General features: G+C 45.4%; 1 protein-coding gene across 2 annotated transcripts; it reads right to left on the bottom strand.

The window, feature by feature from the left end:
- Nucleotides 1-1173: 1173 nt before the first annotated feature.
- Nucleotides 1174-16090, bottom strand: INHBA (inhibin subunit beta A). 2 transcript variants are annotated; one of them, XM_088834638.1, is made up of 3 exons: nt 16006-16090; nt 13065-13614; nt 1174-3164 (listed from the first exon to the last, which is right to left on the bottom strand). In XM_088834638.1, exons 2-3 carry the CDS (start codon nt 13450-13452, stop codon nt 2284-2286), a joined length of 1269 nt encoding a protein of 422 aa, XP_088690764.1. In that variant the 5' UTR covers nt 13453-13614; nt 16006-16090; the 3' UTR covers nt 1174-2283. The 2 variants fall into 2 exon arrangements, with proteins under 2 accessions (XP_088690764.1, XP_055277123.1); XM_055421148.2 differs by lacking the exon at nt 16006-16090 and having other exon boundaries at nt 13065-13827.
- Nucleotides 16091-16307: the final 217 nt, after the last annotated feature.

The raw sequence follows: 16307 nt of genomic DNA, 5'->3' as shown, positions 1-16307 counted from the left end.
CTTTGATATTTATAAAACAAAGTGGTTGTTTTTTTTTCTTTTTGCATCTGAATCAGTGCATACCAATTTATACATCAAGACTTTGGGTTGTAAATTAAAATATCAGGGATTTTTACTACTGCCCTCATTCCTGTTTCCCATTCTTTTTGTTACTCCCATGCTCTTAAACACCTTCCCCCAAATTATTTATCGTTTAACTAGTGACAGCAACATTATTGAGTCCAGCTGCGCAGGTAGTATTTCTCACTACCAGACCTTAATCATAAAAAAACAAATTAAAAAATGCACCCACCTCTTTTATCCTGGCCTACAAGTTAATTTTTTTTTCCTGAAAAAGCTTCTGATTTAAGATTGATTCCAACAGATAATACACATGTTATCCAAATTATCAGCCTAGATTGAACACGAGTTTCCTGTTTTGTTTTCCCTGCAGGGAGTAAGTAACTTGTAGGATGGGGTTGGAGGACAAGAAAGAGGAGGGAATTGAATCCCTGTACATTAAAAGAGGGTCTTGCTGAATATTCACTGGAATTCCCAGGCTTTTCCCATCCAAATTTTTGAAATGTGCCCACCTAGTTCAGAGTAAAAGCAAAAACGATAGCCTATCCTTCTTAAAAATACTGTGTTTTGCACACAAACATTCATTGCCTTAAGAACATTAAAAAATGACAGCCTGAAGTGCTTAAAATGTGTATGGACACGATGCGCCACATGTATACATACACACAGACATGCATGTGCCCGAGCACTGTATATATACACATACGAGCATGGAGCGTTCCATGAATCTGATTGAACTTGATATCCAACAGTGTACAACTACTGTACATCCAGTATGAAATGTCCTGTTTCATGGATGTAAAAGGAGTCAAAAAAAAAAAAACAAAAACCAAACTTTTCAGGTCTTTCAAGCCTGAACACAATCCACCTTACTCAACCTTGAATCCCAACCCCTGACTCATGATGGTGAATGATACCAACCACAGACAGACTGTTTAAAGGCTCACACAAATGTCTTTGGTGTATGTGTCTATTTTTTAAGGTACAAAATAATAATAATTATAATTATAATAATAAAAATAGCTATTTTGTGTGCTGTAGCAGTTCTTTTATAGCTCACATTAAGTGCAGCTCTGAACCCCACCCCACCCCCACCCAAAGAAAATACTTGTTAAATAAGGATTAGACAGGTCGAACACCATTGTAGTGCAAATAGTAAACGATAAAAAAAAAACAACATTTACAAAATATAGAAATGTTTGGATCCAACAGATGGACAAACATATTCCTTTCAAGTATCTCTCCTTGAAGAAAATAAAAATTAATCAGGTTACTTCCAATACAAAAAAGTCTCTCTTTTTGTTCTCTCTCAGGTAAACAGTTTCAAACCTATTAGGTTGCATAGTTCTAAGATCATAAGCACCTTAACGAAATGTAACTTGGTATTCTTTTTTCCTTGCTCTTTCATGCTTCCCATTCTTGTTCTCAATTTTTTTTTCATGTTGGTTATTGTTTTGTTGCAGAAGTGGTGCAGAAAAAGAAGGTGTGACCACCTGCACACTGGTGTTTTTTACCAGAATATGTGCATGTGTGTGTGTGGTGTGGAAATGCCTTTGTGTGTGTTCGATGTGTGTCTCTGTATGAGGTCTGTGTGTGTGTTCATGTGTACGTGGTGGGGTGTGTGGTCTGTATGTGTGTTCATCTGTGTGTAGTAGGGTGTGTGTGTGTGTGGTGGGTATGTGTGTGTGTCTGCAAGGGGTGTGTGTGTCTTTGTGTGTGTGTATGGGCTGATATACACAGAGAGAGGGTCACACAGACATACCTTACGACCTGGGTTACTGGGTGGGAAAGTGCCTATAAATGGCCCTTTCAAACTCATGGCTTTCTAGATGCTATTTGGGTTGTGTCAGCCCACATTACTGCAGACCAGACAAGTTGACTTCGAGGCTCATACGGAAAGGGAACTGAAAAGGAGAGGACGATATTCCCGTGTGAGCAACTGCTGTCACCCCTTGGATGCTGGAGGAAGAAGTGAAGGGTACCCCACTCCCTCTCCCCCGCAATTCCCATCTCCTTCACTGTTTCATCTCTGAGCCCTGGCTAAGGAATTTCTCCACATCTTCCTTCATCTGCTTCAGGTTTTGCTTTTAGTTTATTTTTTTTTTTTTTATAATTTCTTTTTTTTTTTTTTCTGGTTGTTTCAGTCAGAAACCTTAAACATGTCTTCGTGTCACCACTGTCTTCTCTGGATCATCTCATTCCCATCCCCCCGGGCTGGGTGCTCTATGAGCAACCACACTCCTCCACGATCATGTTCTGGATGTCCTTCTTGATGATGTTCTGCCCATCATCATAGTACAACATGGACATGGGTCTCAGCTTGGTGGGCACACAGCATGACTTGAGGTTGGCGAAGGGGCTGTGACCCCGCATGCGGTAGTGGTTGATGACGGTCGAGTGGAAGGAGAGGGATGAGCCCGACGTGCCTGCTATGTGGCTGGGGCACTCACCCTCACAGTAGTTGGCGTGGTAGCCGGAGGGAGCGATGATCCAGTCATTCCAGCCAATGTCCTTGAAACTTACAAAGAACTGTTTCTTACAGCAGATGTTGACCTTGCCATCACACTCCAAGCCCCGCCGCCGGCGCCGGTGAGGGTGGTCTTCAGACTGGCGGGCCTGCAGCATGAGGAAAGGTCTATGCGACTGCTCCTTCTCCTCGTCCGCGCCTTCTCCATCCCTCTTCTTCCCTTCCCCCTCCTCTTCTTTCTTCTTCTTCTTGCCCAGGAGCACCAGGCTTGCGCCAGTCTCCTGACACTGCTCACAGGCAATCCGTATGTCCAGGGAGCTCTTGCCCTGGTCCAGCAACCGCTGGATGCAGCTGGAGACGGGGAAGATGTGCCAGGTGCTCTTCCGAGCATCCACCACCTTCTCCGATATCAACATTTCACTCTTCTCCCCCTTCAGGCCCACTTCCTCAGCCTCCTCCCCTGCATCCAAGCTGCCCTGCAGGTGCTTCTGCTGTTGAAAGAGACGGATGGTGACTTTGCTCCGGGTCCTGTTGGCCTTGGGAACCTTCAGGAAGAGCCAGATTTCTGCGCGCTCCACCACGGACAGGTCACTGCCTTCTTTGGAAATCTCAAAGTGCAGCGTCTTCCTGGCTGTGCCTAAAGATGAAACACAGCACAAAAGAGAGCAGGGATATGTTAGTATCAGGTTCAAGGCCACCTCCTAATTTCTGGCAAGCATGGCAGCCTCTGTTACAAATTATCTCTAACCAGGCTCTGCGAATGAAGGCCTATGTATCTGAAGGACGGTTTGGACATCGTTCAATGGCTGAAGAAAAATAGGATGCTGTGACATGTGAAAATTATATGAAATTTAAATTGCAGTGCCCATGAATTTTTACTGGATCCCAGCTAGGCTCATTTCTTTACAGGTTGTCTGTGGCTGCTTTGCACTAGAACTTGGATTTGAGTAGCTGCGACAGAGTCCATTTGGCCCACAGAGCTTAAGAGACTTACTCTCTGGCCCTTTTCAGAGAAGCTTCATCAACTCTTGCTCTGGAAAGAAGAGAGACTGGATCTGAGTGTGTCTGGGAGCCTGGGTCTGCTGACTAACTGCTTAACCTCAGTCTTACCTTTTATAAAATGGGAATAATATAGTGACATTTGGCCCATTATCTCATAGGTTTGGAAGGACCCAACAGGATAAGACAGATGAAGACATAGTATAAGCTCTAGCAAGCTGTGGAAATACTACAAAACAAATATGCCAACACCCCTGCTATGTAAGATTGCCTGTAGTGTCTGGTGGCTAAGATGGTAAAAGAATCCGCCTGCAATGTAGGGGACCTGGATTCAATCCCTGGGTTAGGAAGATACCCTGGAGAAGGGCTTGGCAGCCCACTCCAGTATTCTTGTTTGGAGAATCCCCATGGACAGAGAAGCTTGGTGGTCTACAGTCCATGGGGTCACAAATAGTCAGCCACGACTGCGCAACTAAACACACACAGCACTTCCTGGCATGTACCCATGGGGCTTGCCTTCTCCTCTATGGCCACAGCCTGCTTCACGCCCCATCAATCCTTTCCTGGGTCACTGCAACAGCCATTTCTTCTATGTGCAAGCTGTCAGGCCAGCATGGAGTCAGGCCCCTCTCCCATCATTTCCCCATTAATCAGATAAAGGGATCTTTCCCAAAGGTGGATTCATTCCCATCACTTGTTTCGTCCAGTCCTGCACTGAGTTCCTACTGTCCTCAATATAACAACAGAAACTGCAAGGAACTCTGGGCTCTAGCTGAGCTTCTCCCTCCTTCCAGCTCGGTTCTCTCCCACTACCCCATCTTTGCGGTCCAGCTTCATGGCGTGAACATCTCATACCATCTCTCATCGCCAGGCACTGACAGTTGCTGTTCTTTCTTCCTAGAAGACCCCTGCTCCCCAAACACCATCCACAGTGACTGCCCTTAGTAAAGCTTTGACTTTTAGATGGGATGATCCCTCTTCTCCAAGAAGTGACTCCTCTTCCCTCCACCTCCACCCCCACTCTCCTACCAGTCCAGTAAGGACACCCCAGGTCTGAGGTCCTGTCTATCTCGTTCTTTGTCATAGCCCAGGATTTAGCAGGAAGCAGTCAATTACTTCTTTATTAACAAATGGAGGCACCCTTAGCATTGAACTAGAAGAGATCCACCTCCTACCCCTGTATCCCGCAGTTTTGCCTCCTTTCCTTTAGAATGCAGTTTGTAGATTTAGTCACTAAGCTGTGTTCAACTCTCATGATCCCAAGGACTATAGCCCACCAGGCTCCTCTGTCCATAGAATTTGCCAGGCAAGAATACTGGAGTGGGTTGCCATTTCCTTCTCCAGGGCATCTTCCCAACCCAGGGATCAAACCTACTACTTCTCCTGCGTTGCAGGCAGATTCCTGACTGCTGAACTACCAGGGAAGCCCTTGAATGCTGCTTAGAGAGTCCAAATATAGCAACAGCTGTTAATAAGAGAGGAGACCCCTACATTGGCAGAGCAGTTGAACGCAGGGACCACTCAGTTCTTGCCTAATTCTAAAATGAGAAAAAGTCATTCATTTCCTTCTTTTACTACAAGCACCTATATTCCTGCAGCAACACTTACTGTAAGAAGTGGGTGTCTAGGCTAGAATTCTTTGATTGATCAAAGTGAGGTCCCCTCGCTTCCCCTGCTACCACTTGGTGGTATCTGAAACAAGTTCTCTTTTCTCAACTGCCGCCTGTGTGTACCTTGTTCCGACTGTTCGAGTACATGCATCCGGAGGAGCACAAATCTGAGAACTATCTGAAAGTTCCTCTTAGAACTCGCAACTCCCTAGGGGGTCTCCCTGCTTGGATTTCTATAGCTAACGGAAATCCAGCCATACTTATCACTCTCAGCCCTGAGATGTTTACGGTACTATAAATTTTAGGCACGGTTTCAAGTTCTCTGCAGCAGAAAGGCTATTCCGTGCAGGGAGAGCTGCAGATTCTGTTCTTAATTTAACAGTGTGATAGTGCTAGTGGTAAATTCACTGAGGCAGGGGCCCCAGCAGGGCTGCATGTGTATAGGAAGGGTTCTCTGGTATCCCTGTATAAACTTGAAAGGACCTTGGCTCTGATGGTGGTGGTGGTGGTGGTGAGCATCATTCCTTTACCTCCGACCTCGCATCTCTGGCAGGAGTTGAAATGAATCATGAAGTTAGGTTTATGATTAGATCACCGGAGCGGGGAACAATTAGAGGAGAAAACTGTCATTTTTAAGAAAGCATGAGGACATTTTTTTTTTTTTTCAAAACGGGAATCCACTACTCTCCTTTGCTAAAAATTGGTGGGATTTGGGTGGTGGTGGTTGTTACTGTTTATTTTTTAAGAAAGCAAAAGAGAAGAGACCACAAAGCAGAGCTTCATCACTTAACTCTAAAAAGATCATCAACTGTAGATTCTGAATTGTAGGGTCCTCCGGAGACGAGAGGAAAAGGCAGCTGGAAGCTGCCCTAGGCTCCGTGAACAGGCATGGAGGAACCTGTGGTCCCCTCCAGTGTGGGCACAGCCGCCCTGCCCCGCAGAGAATGCTAACAAGCTCCCTGCTGGGCTCCCTTCTGCCTCCACGCAGGCCAACTTCTGAAACCCTAAACCGTACAAGGTGCCACTCTAAAGACAGAGATATAGTAGCTGCTAAGTTAGAGGAGCCAGAGGGCACAACGTTCTGATTTGCTTTTCTAGGAAAGAGTGTGAAACAAGATAGTCTGACTGGCCCCAGGCTGGGAGGGCTCTCTGGGCTTCAGGTAACTCATTTCCACAGGCTCTGCTCTGCTGCAATCCTTCCTCAACCAGCGGGGAAGAAGGGGTTGAGGGTGAAGGTAGATGGTCCCCGGTAAAGAGAGGGTCCAGGTGGCAGTGCGGACCCACCCACATTGGACTTTTCTCGAATAAAATCCAGAGAAGGCTACAGATGCTGGGAAGAGGTGGTGAGATGCTAACTGGCTGACGTGTACCGGTGACAGCACATGTAAATTACCTCCAGAGGGTCAGCGAGCCGAGGCCCCTTGCTTCCAGGGACAGCCTACAGGACAGCCCCTCATTTCTCAAGAGATGGTTTCTGATGCACAATATAGCCCCACCCCTTCTCCACAGGCAGCTGTACTTGGAAGCAAATGATTTAGTGTTCCTGAGAGAGGATTGTACAAAGAGAGTACTCATTAGAGGGGACTCAATCTGTCAGGTGCTGTTATATTAGGATCACAGAGTCATCATAAAATGACTTTCATCCTGGTCCTGGCTGATAATTAACTGCATGGCATCGCCTGCGTACTGGGAAGAGGCGCAGTGCTGAAATATGCATCAGTTTAATGATCTGAGCAGCAAGACTTGGTTCCCTGTATTTGCCTCCATTGCCTGCGTGCTGGATCTCTCCCTCAGATTTCTGACATTTGGATTTTCCCCTACTAATTGACATGCCTGTCGCCTCCTTCTCCTGGTGTCCATTTCTGGAACTGCTATTTGTATATTGCATGATATTTTATCAGGGAAAAAAAAAATAAAACTGAGATCCAATTTCACGAAAATGCCGTTGCCATAATGCTCAGGAGAACAGGGGGAAGAGAGAGATTCAAGGCTTCCTAATGTCTACCTTATATGCAGGTACATTTTCAAAGTTCTATTATATTCTGACTTATTAAGCAGTGCATTTATTTTTTCTTTTACATCTAGCTTTCATTGCAGAAGTGGTGGGGGCACAGAATGAGAGAGCTAGGCGCTGGATGGAATTCATATTTACCAGGGCTGTAGGTTTCAGAAAGATATTACAACCCTCAAATTTCTTAGGCATGAAAAATATAAGTAGTCACTTGATTACATTTGCTTTATCTGTGTTTTATCTGAGACAGATGGCTATACTGCAGTGATGCTTTCAGGATGCTCCAATCCTCAAATCTCCACGCACAGCAATTCGAAAAATGGAAGGAGTTTGCCTAAGGCTGCGGTGTTTAGGATCAATTACTAGTCAGTTTCAGGCTTGACTTAAATATCTCCTGCTATAAAATCTTGGAAGGGAAATCTTCCCATAGTGCTTTGGGGTACAGCATTCGTTTATACAGGTGTGTACCGGGTTCCTACACTATTACCTACCTAACTAGATATAGCTGCTGGCTTTGCTAACCTTTCATTACCTACTCTATGATAATATTCTTTTCATCCTCTGTGCTATTTTTTCCCTCCCGAGGCTTGTGAGCAACGCTTGTATCACAGCCTGCTTGCCTGAGTAATTCACTAAGAAGTCCCACGCAAACCCATGTGGGTGATAATATTTCATCACTTAAACCTCTCTTGAGTTTGGTGGACACATACCAAAGGGAGAAAAAAAAGTGTCTAAAAATGGATAGGAAAGATGACTACTGCACCTTGTAGGGAACACCTCAGAAATGTTTCTGAGTGGGAGGCATTGAATAGAGGAATGAGTTTGGAAACCTGCAAGTGAAAATACCTGAAAGCACATTTTCCTTTGCTTTGATGCTTTCAGAATTTTTCAAATGTTTTCATAACTCACTTAAGGATACAGGCAGGCATGCCAAGGGTTAAGCAGGCAAGTTCCTGGTTGTTCCCCCTGCCCCCCACTAGCATACAAAATGCTGCTCATATACCCCACCCAACCCCACCAGCATCACAGGTTCGTGAGTCCATGAGCATCTCCGATGAAATAAACGATACTAACATGCAGTGTTTCATTTTTGATATGTTTTGTTCTCCTCACCAGGGTCCTACTTAAAGTATACTGCCCTTCTCCATGTGGGTAATAATTAAGTCTCTAATGTTAATGTAAAGAGCCTTGTTGTTTACGGAGGAGTTAAACTCACCACGTGGGGCTGGGGGGGGCTCGCTGTAAAATACAGCTGTTACTTTCATTTTCCATTCTTCATCAAGGTTTCCCTGTGCCTAGATATGGTACAGTCACTGATGGGAGAATACAGCATGTGTGTTCCCTGAAGCACTAATTTTGCATCTGGAGTGTTTCCAGGGATTTCTGCTAAAAGCAGCAAGTGAGGCCTTCAAGGTTATGTCTCCTTTAACCTGCAGGAGAGGGTCTTGCCAAAGGAGAACTTGGGTTATAAATTATCTTGATTGTTTTTTTTTTTTTTAAGACTTCATATCTTTGCTTAGGATCTGCTATTGAATTGTAAATGCTCGGCCACATTCCTGCATCTTTCATTTAAATGGCAATTTTAAAAAAGGTTAAATATTTAGAGAGGAAGGGATTTTAGATGCCTGCAGAAAAGAAGAAAAAATTTCTGAAGGTTCAACCCTCGGACTTTCAGAGACTTCTTCCAAAGTTCCTGAGAACTTTTACATTTTGGGTTTTGGAGCTAGGAACCAGTCGGGTATGAAGCATTCTGAGCTACAGCTAAGACATCGTGTCTGAGTACATTTTAGCAGAAGAGGGGCCAAGAGAAGCACGTATTTTTACGCAAAGTGCCTGCGAAGGTATGATTCTGGCTCTTCCAAATATGAAAACTGAATTTCTACCCGGATCCTCCCCCACACCCACTCCAATACACCTCCTCCTCTGGCCCAAACCACTAATCCATCTCTTTCCACATCTTTTCTCCACCATTTCTCTCTACACTCTAAGTGCAGAAACAAACGCATCCTCCAAAGCCTTACGTGCTGTTCCCACAAGGCATTAAATAAATAGACTTTCTCCTCCCTCTCTGAAGTCACTTCTCCTTTGTCGCTGGTGAAAACTGCTGATAAAACAGGCCAACGAGGCAACCACATCAGGGGAGACGGAAGAAGTTTTTTGTCAAAGCCCAGGCAGCCGTATTAGGGAGAGACGTGTGAGCAAATCAGGATTGCTGATGATTCACGGTCACATTTCTCTCCGCTCCGCTTTGTTTGCTTCTGAAATTTATCATTCCTCTGTCTTCCATAGAGCTGTGGAATGTCCATATGTATCACGAGAATTCCTATTTCCTTACCTTCTGTCTCATGTAATATGTTACAGGTAGTCATGTTCCTCTCAACCCATAAAATCTTAACTTTTCCTGCAGGATGAAAGGAAGGAGGGCGGGGCGGGGAGGGCGGATTGGTAATCAGCAAGATTAGGGCGATGCAGGCTGGGGCTTCCAGTAGGTGAAATTGTTTCCCTGGAAGATTAACTGGTAAGGAGCAAAAGTCTTTGGAATGCGCCCTCTTGTGGCCGATTATTTCCTTTATTCAGAGAAGAGAGTGTATAACCCCTGTGAGGGTGAATTCCCAGCAAGTTCAGAAGATGGGCTTGGGGTAGTGGGAGTCATTTCCACCTTGAGATGGCTTTCCTGGGGTGGAGGAAAGCAGTCATCCTAGCAAGCCACCTCAGACTTCTGTCTGGGAATATTTGTGTATGTACATTTTAACTCAAATCTTCTGTTAACTAGAATGTTCCAAGGAAGGAAATGTATGTGTTGCTTTCAACAACACCTGGGCTGTGTGTGTATTTTCTATTTCTTGGTGCTTGATTTGTCTTTCTTTCCCTATACTTTCTTCAGTAAGTGCTATCAATTGCTAACCTCATTACCAGAATCAGCATGAGACTCAAGGATATACCTTATCCTCCTTTGACTGACTAGCTTTTGTCACAAATCATAAAAAGAGAAAATAGAGAAGTCAAGAAGACCACTAATTTGGCTTCAATGATAATTATGGTGATAGCTGGCTTGACTCCACATCTCTTCCTCCTGTTCCTTAAGGTGTTAAACAATAGAGGATTCTGTTGCCAACCTTACAAAACATTCAGTCACCTTGGTAAGCAATCTGGGTTACAAATATAAAAAGAAAATCATTGTTGTTTGTGACAATACATTTCAGGGAAGCTGAGGGCAATGCTTTACCGCTTAGTCAACAGCAACTCATATCAGCTTTACCAAGGTGGGGTGCTTTCCACCTGAACACAAGGGAGAGACTCAGTTCAAAAAGTTCCTGGCACCTGAGTTTTGCGAGTCCTTCAACTGTGGTGGCCATGTCTTGGCCTTATTCAACTGTCGTAATGAGCAGAAGTAACAATAAACATGATTCGTCAACTGAGGAATCATGAGCTGAAGAACGCATGTATAGGTGAGCATTTGTGACATGCATGCAGGTGACACTGAATTCTGTGCTGTACAGAATGGTATCTAAAGAAAAAAAAAACTGATGCCCTTTGCTATTCTTGAAAATCTTGATGTTTGACGTCATTTGAGAATTACTAAGGTTGAATTATTCCAAAAACAACAAGACATTTTCATATATTCACGACAATTGTTCTGATGATAAATCTCTCTTCGGGGTTAGCAAAGGAGCAGCAAAATACTCACATAGTACTTACTCTACTTGGAGAGTAGATTGTCCACAGAGCAATCATTTTTGTGAAATCATACTAAATCGACTTAAAGTTGATGCGTGAGACTTCTCAAATGACAAAAATGAGCAAGCGTCAAAAACCTTTTCTAAGAAGCCAGCCACTTGCCCAAAGTCAAGCTATAAACTCAACCCGGAGGAGTTTTCCATCATAGACCTTAAACTGTAGTCAACACGTGAGTTAAATGAATCCACCTTTTCAAAAAGTAGCTCAATTTCTTTCAAACCAAACAGGTACCAAAAAAGGTTTTTTGGAAAAAATGACAAGATTTCATGTAACTGGCAAAAAGATTGGCACTGAGATGAAGGCCATAAGTATGAAAGAAGGCAAAAACTCAGATTTTTTCCCTGCAAAATCTCTCAGTGCCAAAGGAGTGATTTGCTTTCCAAGTCGGAGAAGTCAGGAAGCGGGCGCACTGCTCGCATCAGGTGTACAGTTAAAAGTGGCCAAAGGCATAGGTTTGCTTAGTCATATGATGTGGGTAAAGCCAATTGAGGAAGAGCTGCAATTAAGGCCATTCTGTGTGGCAGTGAGTATATAAAAACATATACAGGGTCCCTATGGTGGCAGAAGAAGGAGCAGCGCCTGGACCACTGGAATCCATTTCCCCGCTCAGGACCTCAGAAAATGTTAAGAAAAATTGGGTGGTAGCTCAAAAGGACTCCAACCTGCCTCTTTCCCTAAGTAAGCTTCACAAGATAAAGTCAAAAGTCCTTTGGGACTGCATCGGAAAAGAGCTTTAAGGGAAGAAAGTCAGACCTTTTTGAAAAGAAAGAAGCTTCTCAGAGGTGAGAGAGCTAAACTGCCCGTGGGACACCAGAGCTTTTCCTAGGAGGGGGAGCCAGCAAGTCAGCAGGCTATCTGCTCCACTCCCATCCCCCCTCCCCCCAGAAGGATGCCCTGGTCTCACATGGTTTTCTTGAAAATATAACATCTGAGTCAACAGGTTTTCAGGATTGGAAATTCTGAGTGTTGCCTTAATTGTTTATACTGCTGCGGCAAACTTTTAAACAGCAATGCAGGGAGTCCCGGCACATACTTTACTGGCCATATGCTCTACCAAACAAAACAATGGCATTCCTTTCAAATGGATTTGGCAAGGGATGCAATTCTTTAGCCTGGCATTACCATGAAAGTAACATGAAATTAACACATCTGTGTGTGCCCAGGCACAGCAAGCTTGGGCTTGTAGACAGGCAAAAGGATCTGGGTCACATAACTGTAAAAATAACCTGACCCCGGGTCTCCAGCAGGCCCTTTTGACAGGTATTGTTTTCTTCAGCAACAGGTTAGCGTGGTCCTGAGCCAACGATTAGAATCTATTTATTAAAGTTCTTCCTCTTAAGGATTGAGTGGGAGTTCAGTGTAGTATCTGAGAGCACTTTGTCAAGGTTGCATTCCTTGGCAGAGAGCTCTTAGTAACTTTACAGGGAACTAAACTCTTTTTTTTTTTTTTTTTTAGTTCAGAGAGCAAAAGTCAGTGTTCCAAAAGTGACTGATGGTTCAATGTCATCTGTTCCCTAGCCCACCCCACCCCCAAAGTCGTTCTTCACTGCCTAGAATGTGATGCTTGTGTCTTTTAAAGGCAGAGTTTCTAAAGGTAAAAATGACTGTCACTAATACGTCCTGCTTCTCGATGTGGCCCCTGATTGGACTTTTAAAGAAAAAGGGATGTTTTTAAGACAATGACTTCATCTGGGCCATGCCATCCCAGATCCTGCGCTTGCCGCCATCCCCCCACTCACCCCACCCACCCCCAGTAAAAACTTTAGATGGGGTCCGGAAGCCTCTGGGCTTCCACCCAGCACCAGAAAATGCCCCGACTTTCCTCCGGCTCCTCTGATCTAGTTCCCCCGGGCAGGCAGGGCGAGGGAGCCTCTCTCAGACTGCCTTCCTGCTCCACATTGGGCCGAGAGCTTCCTCCGGGACGACCGGCTGAGTTGAGCAAGTGTTAGCTAGCCATCTCCTGCCAGGGCTCAGCCCAGGACCCCAGCACCCCAGCTCTGGGAGGTCCTCTCCCCCGCTCCCCACCCCCTTACCCCCGCCGCGGTCCATCCGCTGCCGTCCCCTAATAACGCATGACCTTCCCAGGCAGGGTGCAGCTGGAGGGCAAGAAGTTCCGCCGCCGAGGACTGTCAGAGCAGTGTGCCCCCACCCCCACCCCCACCCCCGGGCAGGCACCCACCTGATTCCGCGAACGTGATGATCTCCGAGGTCTGCTCCATAAGTTCATTCATTTCTGCCCTCCGTCCGATGTCGTCCTCTATCTCCACGTACCCGTTCTCCCCCACTTTTCCCACATGAAGCTTTCTGATCGCGTTCAGAAGCGCCGCCTTGGGTACCGGCTGGGTGACATCGGGTCTCTTCTTCAAGTGCAGCATGTTTAAAATGTGCTTCTTAACGGCCTCCACCATCTCCGGCTGAGAGTTGGGTACATCCTTTGGGAGGGTGGCCAGCGCACAGGACGGGCAGTCTGGGGCCGCGCTGTGCCCCTCGGATCCCGGGGTGGGGGAACTCCTCACTATAATCCAGCAACTCGCCAACAAAAATCCTCTCAGCCAGAGCAAGGGCATCCTGGCAGCAAAAGTTGTTGTGTCGCCCTTTTCAAAGGCTCTGCTTTTCCTCCCCCCTCACGCACAGGGTTGTTTTTTTTTTTTTTTTTCTTTTTGGTTTTTTTTTTTTCCTTTCTTTTCTTTTTTTTTTTTTTTTTTCCTTTCTCCTCTTCAGTCAATTCTCTGGAACAAGAACAAAAAGTTTTCTGTGAAGTTTTGTTTGCAGGTTCCCTCTCTGAATGCAGTCAGGGCTGTAGGTTTGTGGCTGTCAGGGAGGAGAGTTCTGACTGTCTCCGAGTAAGAGGGAGGGAGGGAGGGAGAGACAGGGATGGGGGGGGAGACAGAGACGGAGGGAGGACGGGAGGGAAAGAGAGACAGGGAGACAGAAGAGAGGGAGAGAAGGGGGAGGGAGGGGGAGAGACAGAGAGGGGGGAGCGGGAGAGAGACAGAGAGACAGAGCCATTGGCCCTGAGTGAGTGAGTGAATGGGAGAGGGAGGGAGTTCGTCTGTGAGTAAGGGCTGTGATTAGGAAGGGGAGGGACAGCTCTCTCTGACAGGCTGCCTGCCTTCTGCTCCCTTACACACACACCTCTCTTCAAATATCACCATTCTCCGGAGTTCTACTTTCCCTTCGGAAGGAAATTCTCCTGAGTCGGTGGGTTCCTACTACTTCTTCTTCATTTCTCCACCCCCCCCAACCCCCGCCCCCGACCCTGTTCTCTCTCTCCCCAGTCCCCTTGCTTCCCCTTCTTCCTCTTTTGGAGGGAAAAGCAAAGCCCCAAGCAACGCCCCGTCTCCATCACCAGGGAGGACCGGACTGACACAGCCTCTGCCCCAGGGCCCCTCTACCCTGCCTGGTCACTGCCTGGAAGGTGGGGCTCAGGGTGCCCAGAGGTGGGCAGGCAGGTGGTGAAGGTCAAGAAGAGAGGCCACTGTGTCACTGGGGCCAGCTGACTATTGTGGCAGGAGGGAATCCTGCAGACGGTCCTTTCCCCCATTCATTCATATTTCAATGTTCAGGGCCGTGTCAACACTGGCAGGCGATCAGAGGGGCGTGCAAATAGAACTTTTGTTTGGGGTCATATAATACACTCTACTTTTTCCAACTGCAAAAGGCAGCGGGGCATTGAAAGATCCACAGGCAGGCAGCGGGTTACATGCTTGTGTCATGTGAAGTGAAGCTCCGTCCCCTGTCTTTAGTGGCCACCCCTCCTGCCCAACACACACACTCACAGATGACAGCTCACCACCACTGGCTCTGACTTCACAGGTAAAATGCAGAATTCCGTTGGCCTTTCCCACATTATTTTATACAAATAGTGAGCTCCTATGACTTGAATAACTGGTCCTAGTGGGGGAAGAATCTCTAAAATATACTGGTAAATAATTTTCTCTGTCATGGGGTAGTTTGTTCAGCCTGCCCCCTATTCGCATCCTGGACCAGTCAACAGACTGACTTCTTTTTCTCTCAAGGGAACAGCACAGATGAAATCATCATGGGTTTCAGTGTTCACAGAAAAAGAAAAATGTGAATTTTTAAACAATGCCTCTCTGAGATTTTTTTATTCTCCTCCCCCCGCCCCCCTCCTTTTTTTCATTTTTCTGTCTTATTGCTTTTATCTTGCAGAAGTATCTTTAAGAGGTCCATCTGTTAAAGCTTTCCTTCCCTCTCAGTTTCTTTCCCACACATAAGCAAGCCCTCTCAGTTTCTGTAGATACAGTCAGCTTATATCTGACACCTAGTGTGTTCAGAGCATTATAGTCAAGCAATGCACTTTGGTTGGAAAAAGTTAATAAATAACATTACTAGAAGCATAAGAACTTAGGGCAAGACCAGTGTGCTATTAAGTTAAAATTACAGTTTGCACAGGTAACAAAGCTTTTCTGAATTGGATACCCCGTCTAAAGCATCTGCCTGTGAGACTTTCTCTGTGACCAGCCACCTTTAGGATCTTTACCTCCAGGAACATCAGTTACCCTGCTATTACTGTTCAGATTTTGTCAACATTCCTTGAAGAGTCTAATTTTTTTCTAGTGGGGGATGGTGAAAGAGAATGGGGAAAGGGTGGCATTTGTGTTAATAATTGCTTAATAAAATATCTTTGAAACTGAAGATTTATAACATAATCTACCTATTTGGCGTCCCATATGCAGTACCCAAAGCATTTTGCAGTCCAATTAAGTTTTACAAGAGAGGTTGAAATAGAACTCAAAGTTTAATGACTCCAAACAACTTGAGAGTCCCAATACCTGCATTTAGATAAATGTAACTCATCCTCAGGACCCTCTCTGTATGTGAGTTTGTGTGTATTCCCTGAATTTACTATTTGTGAATGTAACTTAAAAATTAGCTTTCTCTTTGACACAAGTCCTTGCCTAGAGATGCTGAATTGGGTTGTAGAAACACATAATCTATCTGCATGCTCTACTGTTAAAAACACTATTCACTTGCTTGAACACATAAAAAGGTACAGATCACAATCTGCATGGAAGTGCCAAGAAGTTGTAAAAGTCCTGCTCACCATCCTGCCTAGGAATGTGGAAAGAGCTCAGAAGTAAGTTAAAAAGCATTACCTTTCCGGTCCTCTCTTTCACCAGCAGACTCTTGTCTCATGTGGTAAGAGCTGTCCGGGTTCCTCTTCATGGTATTGGCACTGAGGAGTTTTATACTGTACTACTTATTTGTACAGTCACACATTGGTACCAGTCAAGCAGAGGAGGGCTGGGGCTTTGTTTGGGATTGGTTAGAATCAGCATGACATCAGCAGATGACTGGTTTTTCCAGTGTGAGACATATTTCATAACTCATTATCTAATGGAAAGCCTTTCTTGGCTTCAGTAACACTACGGGGTGATCAGAGAGCCAGTGAAATGTC

The sequence above is a fragment of the Moschus berezovskii genome, chromosome 3, assembly GCF_049115385.1.
Source record: "Moschus berezovskii isolate FMDL1 chromosome 3, NW_MosBer_1.0, whole genome shotgun sequence".
Lineage (NCBI taxonomy): Eukaryota > Metazoa > Chordata > Mammalia > Artiodactyla > Moschidae > Moschus > Moschus berezovskii.
The sequence above is the reverse complement of the archived record's forward strand: the minus strand, read 5'-3'. Positions and strand labels throughout refer to the sequence as shown.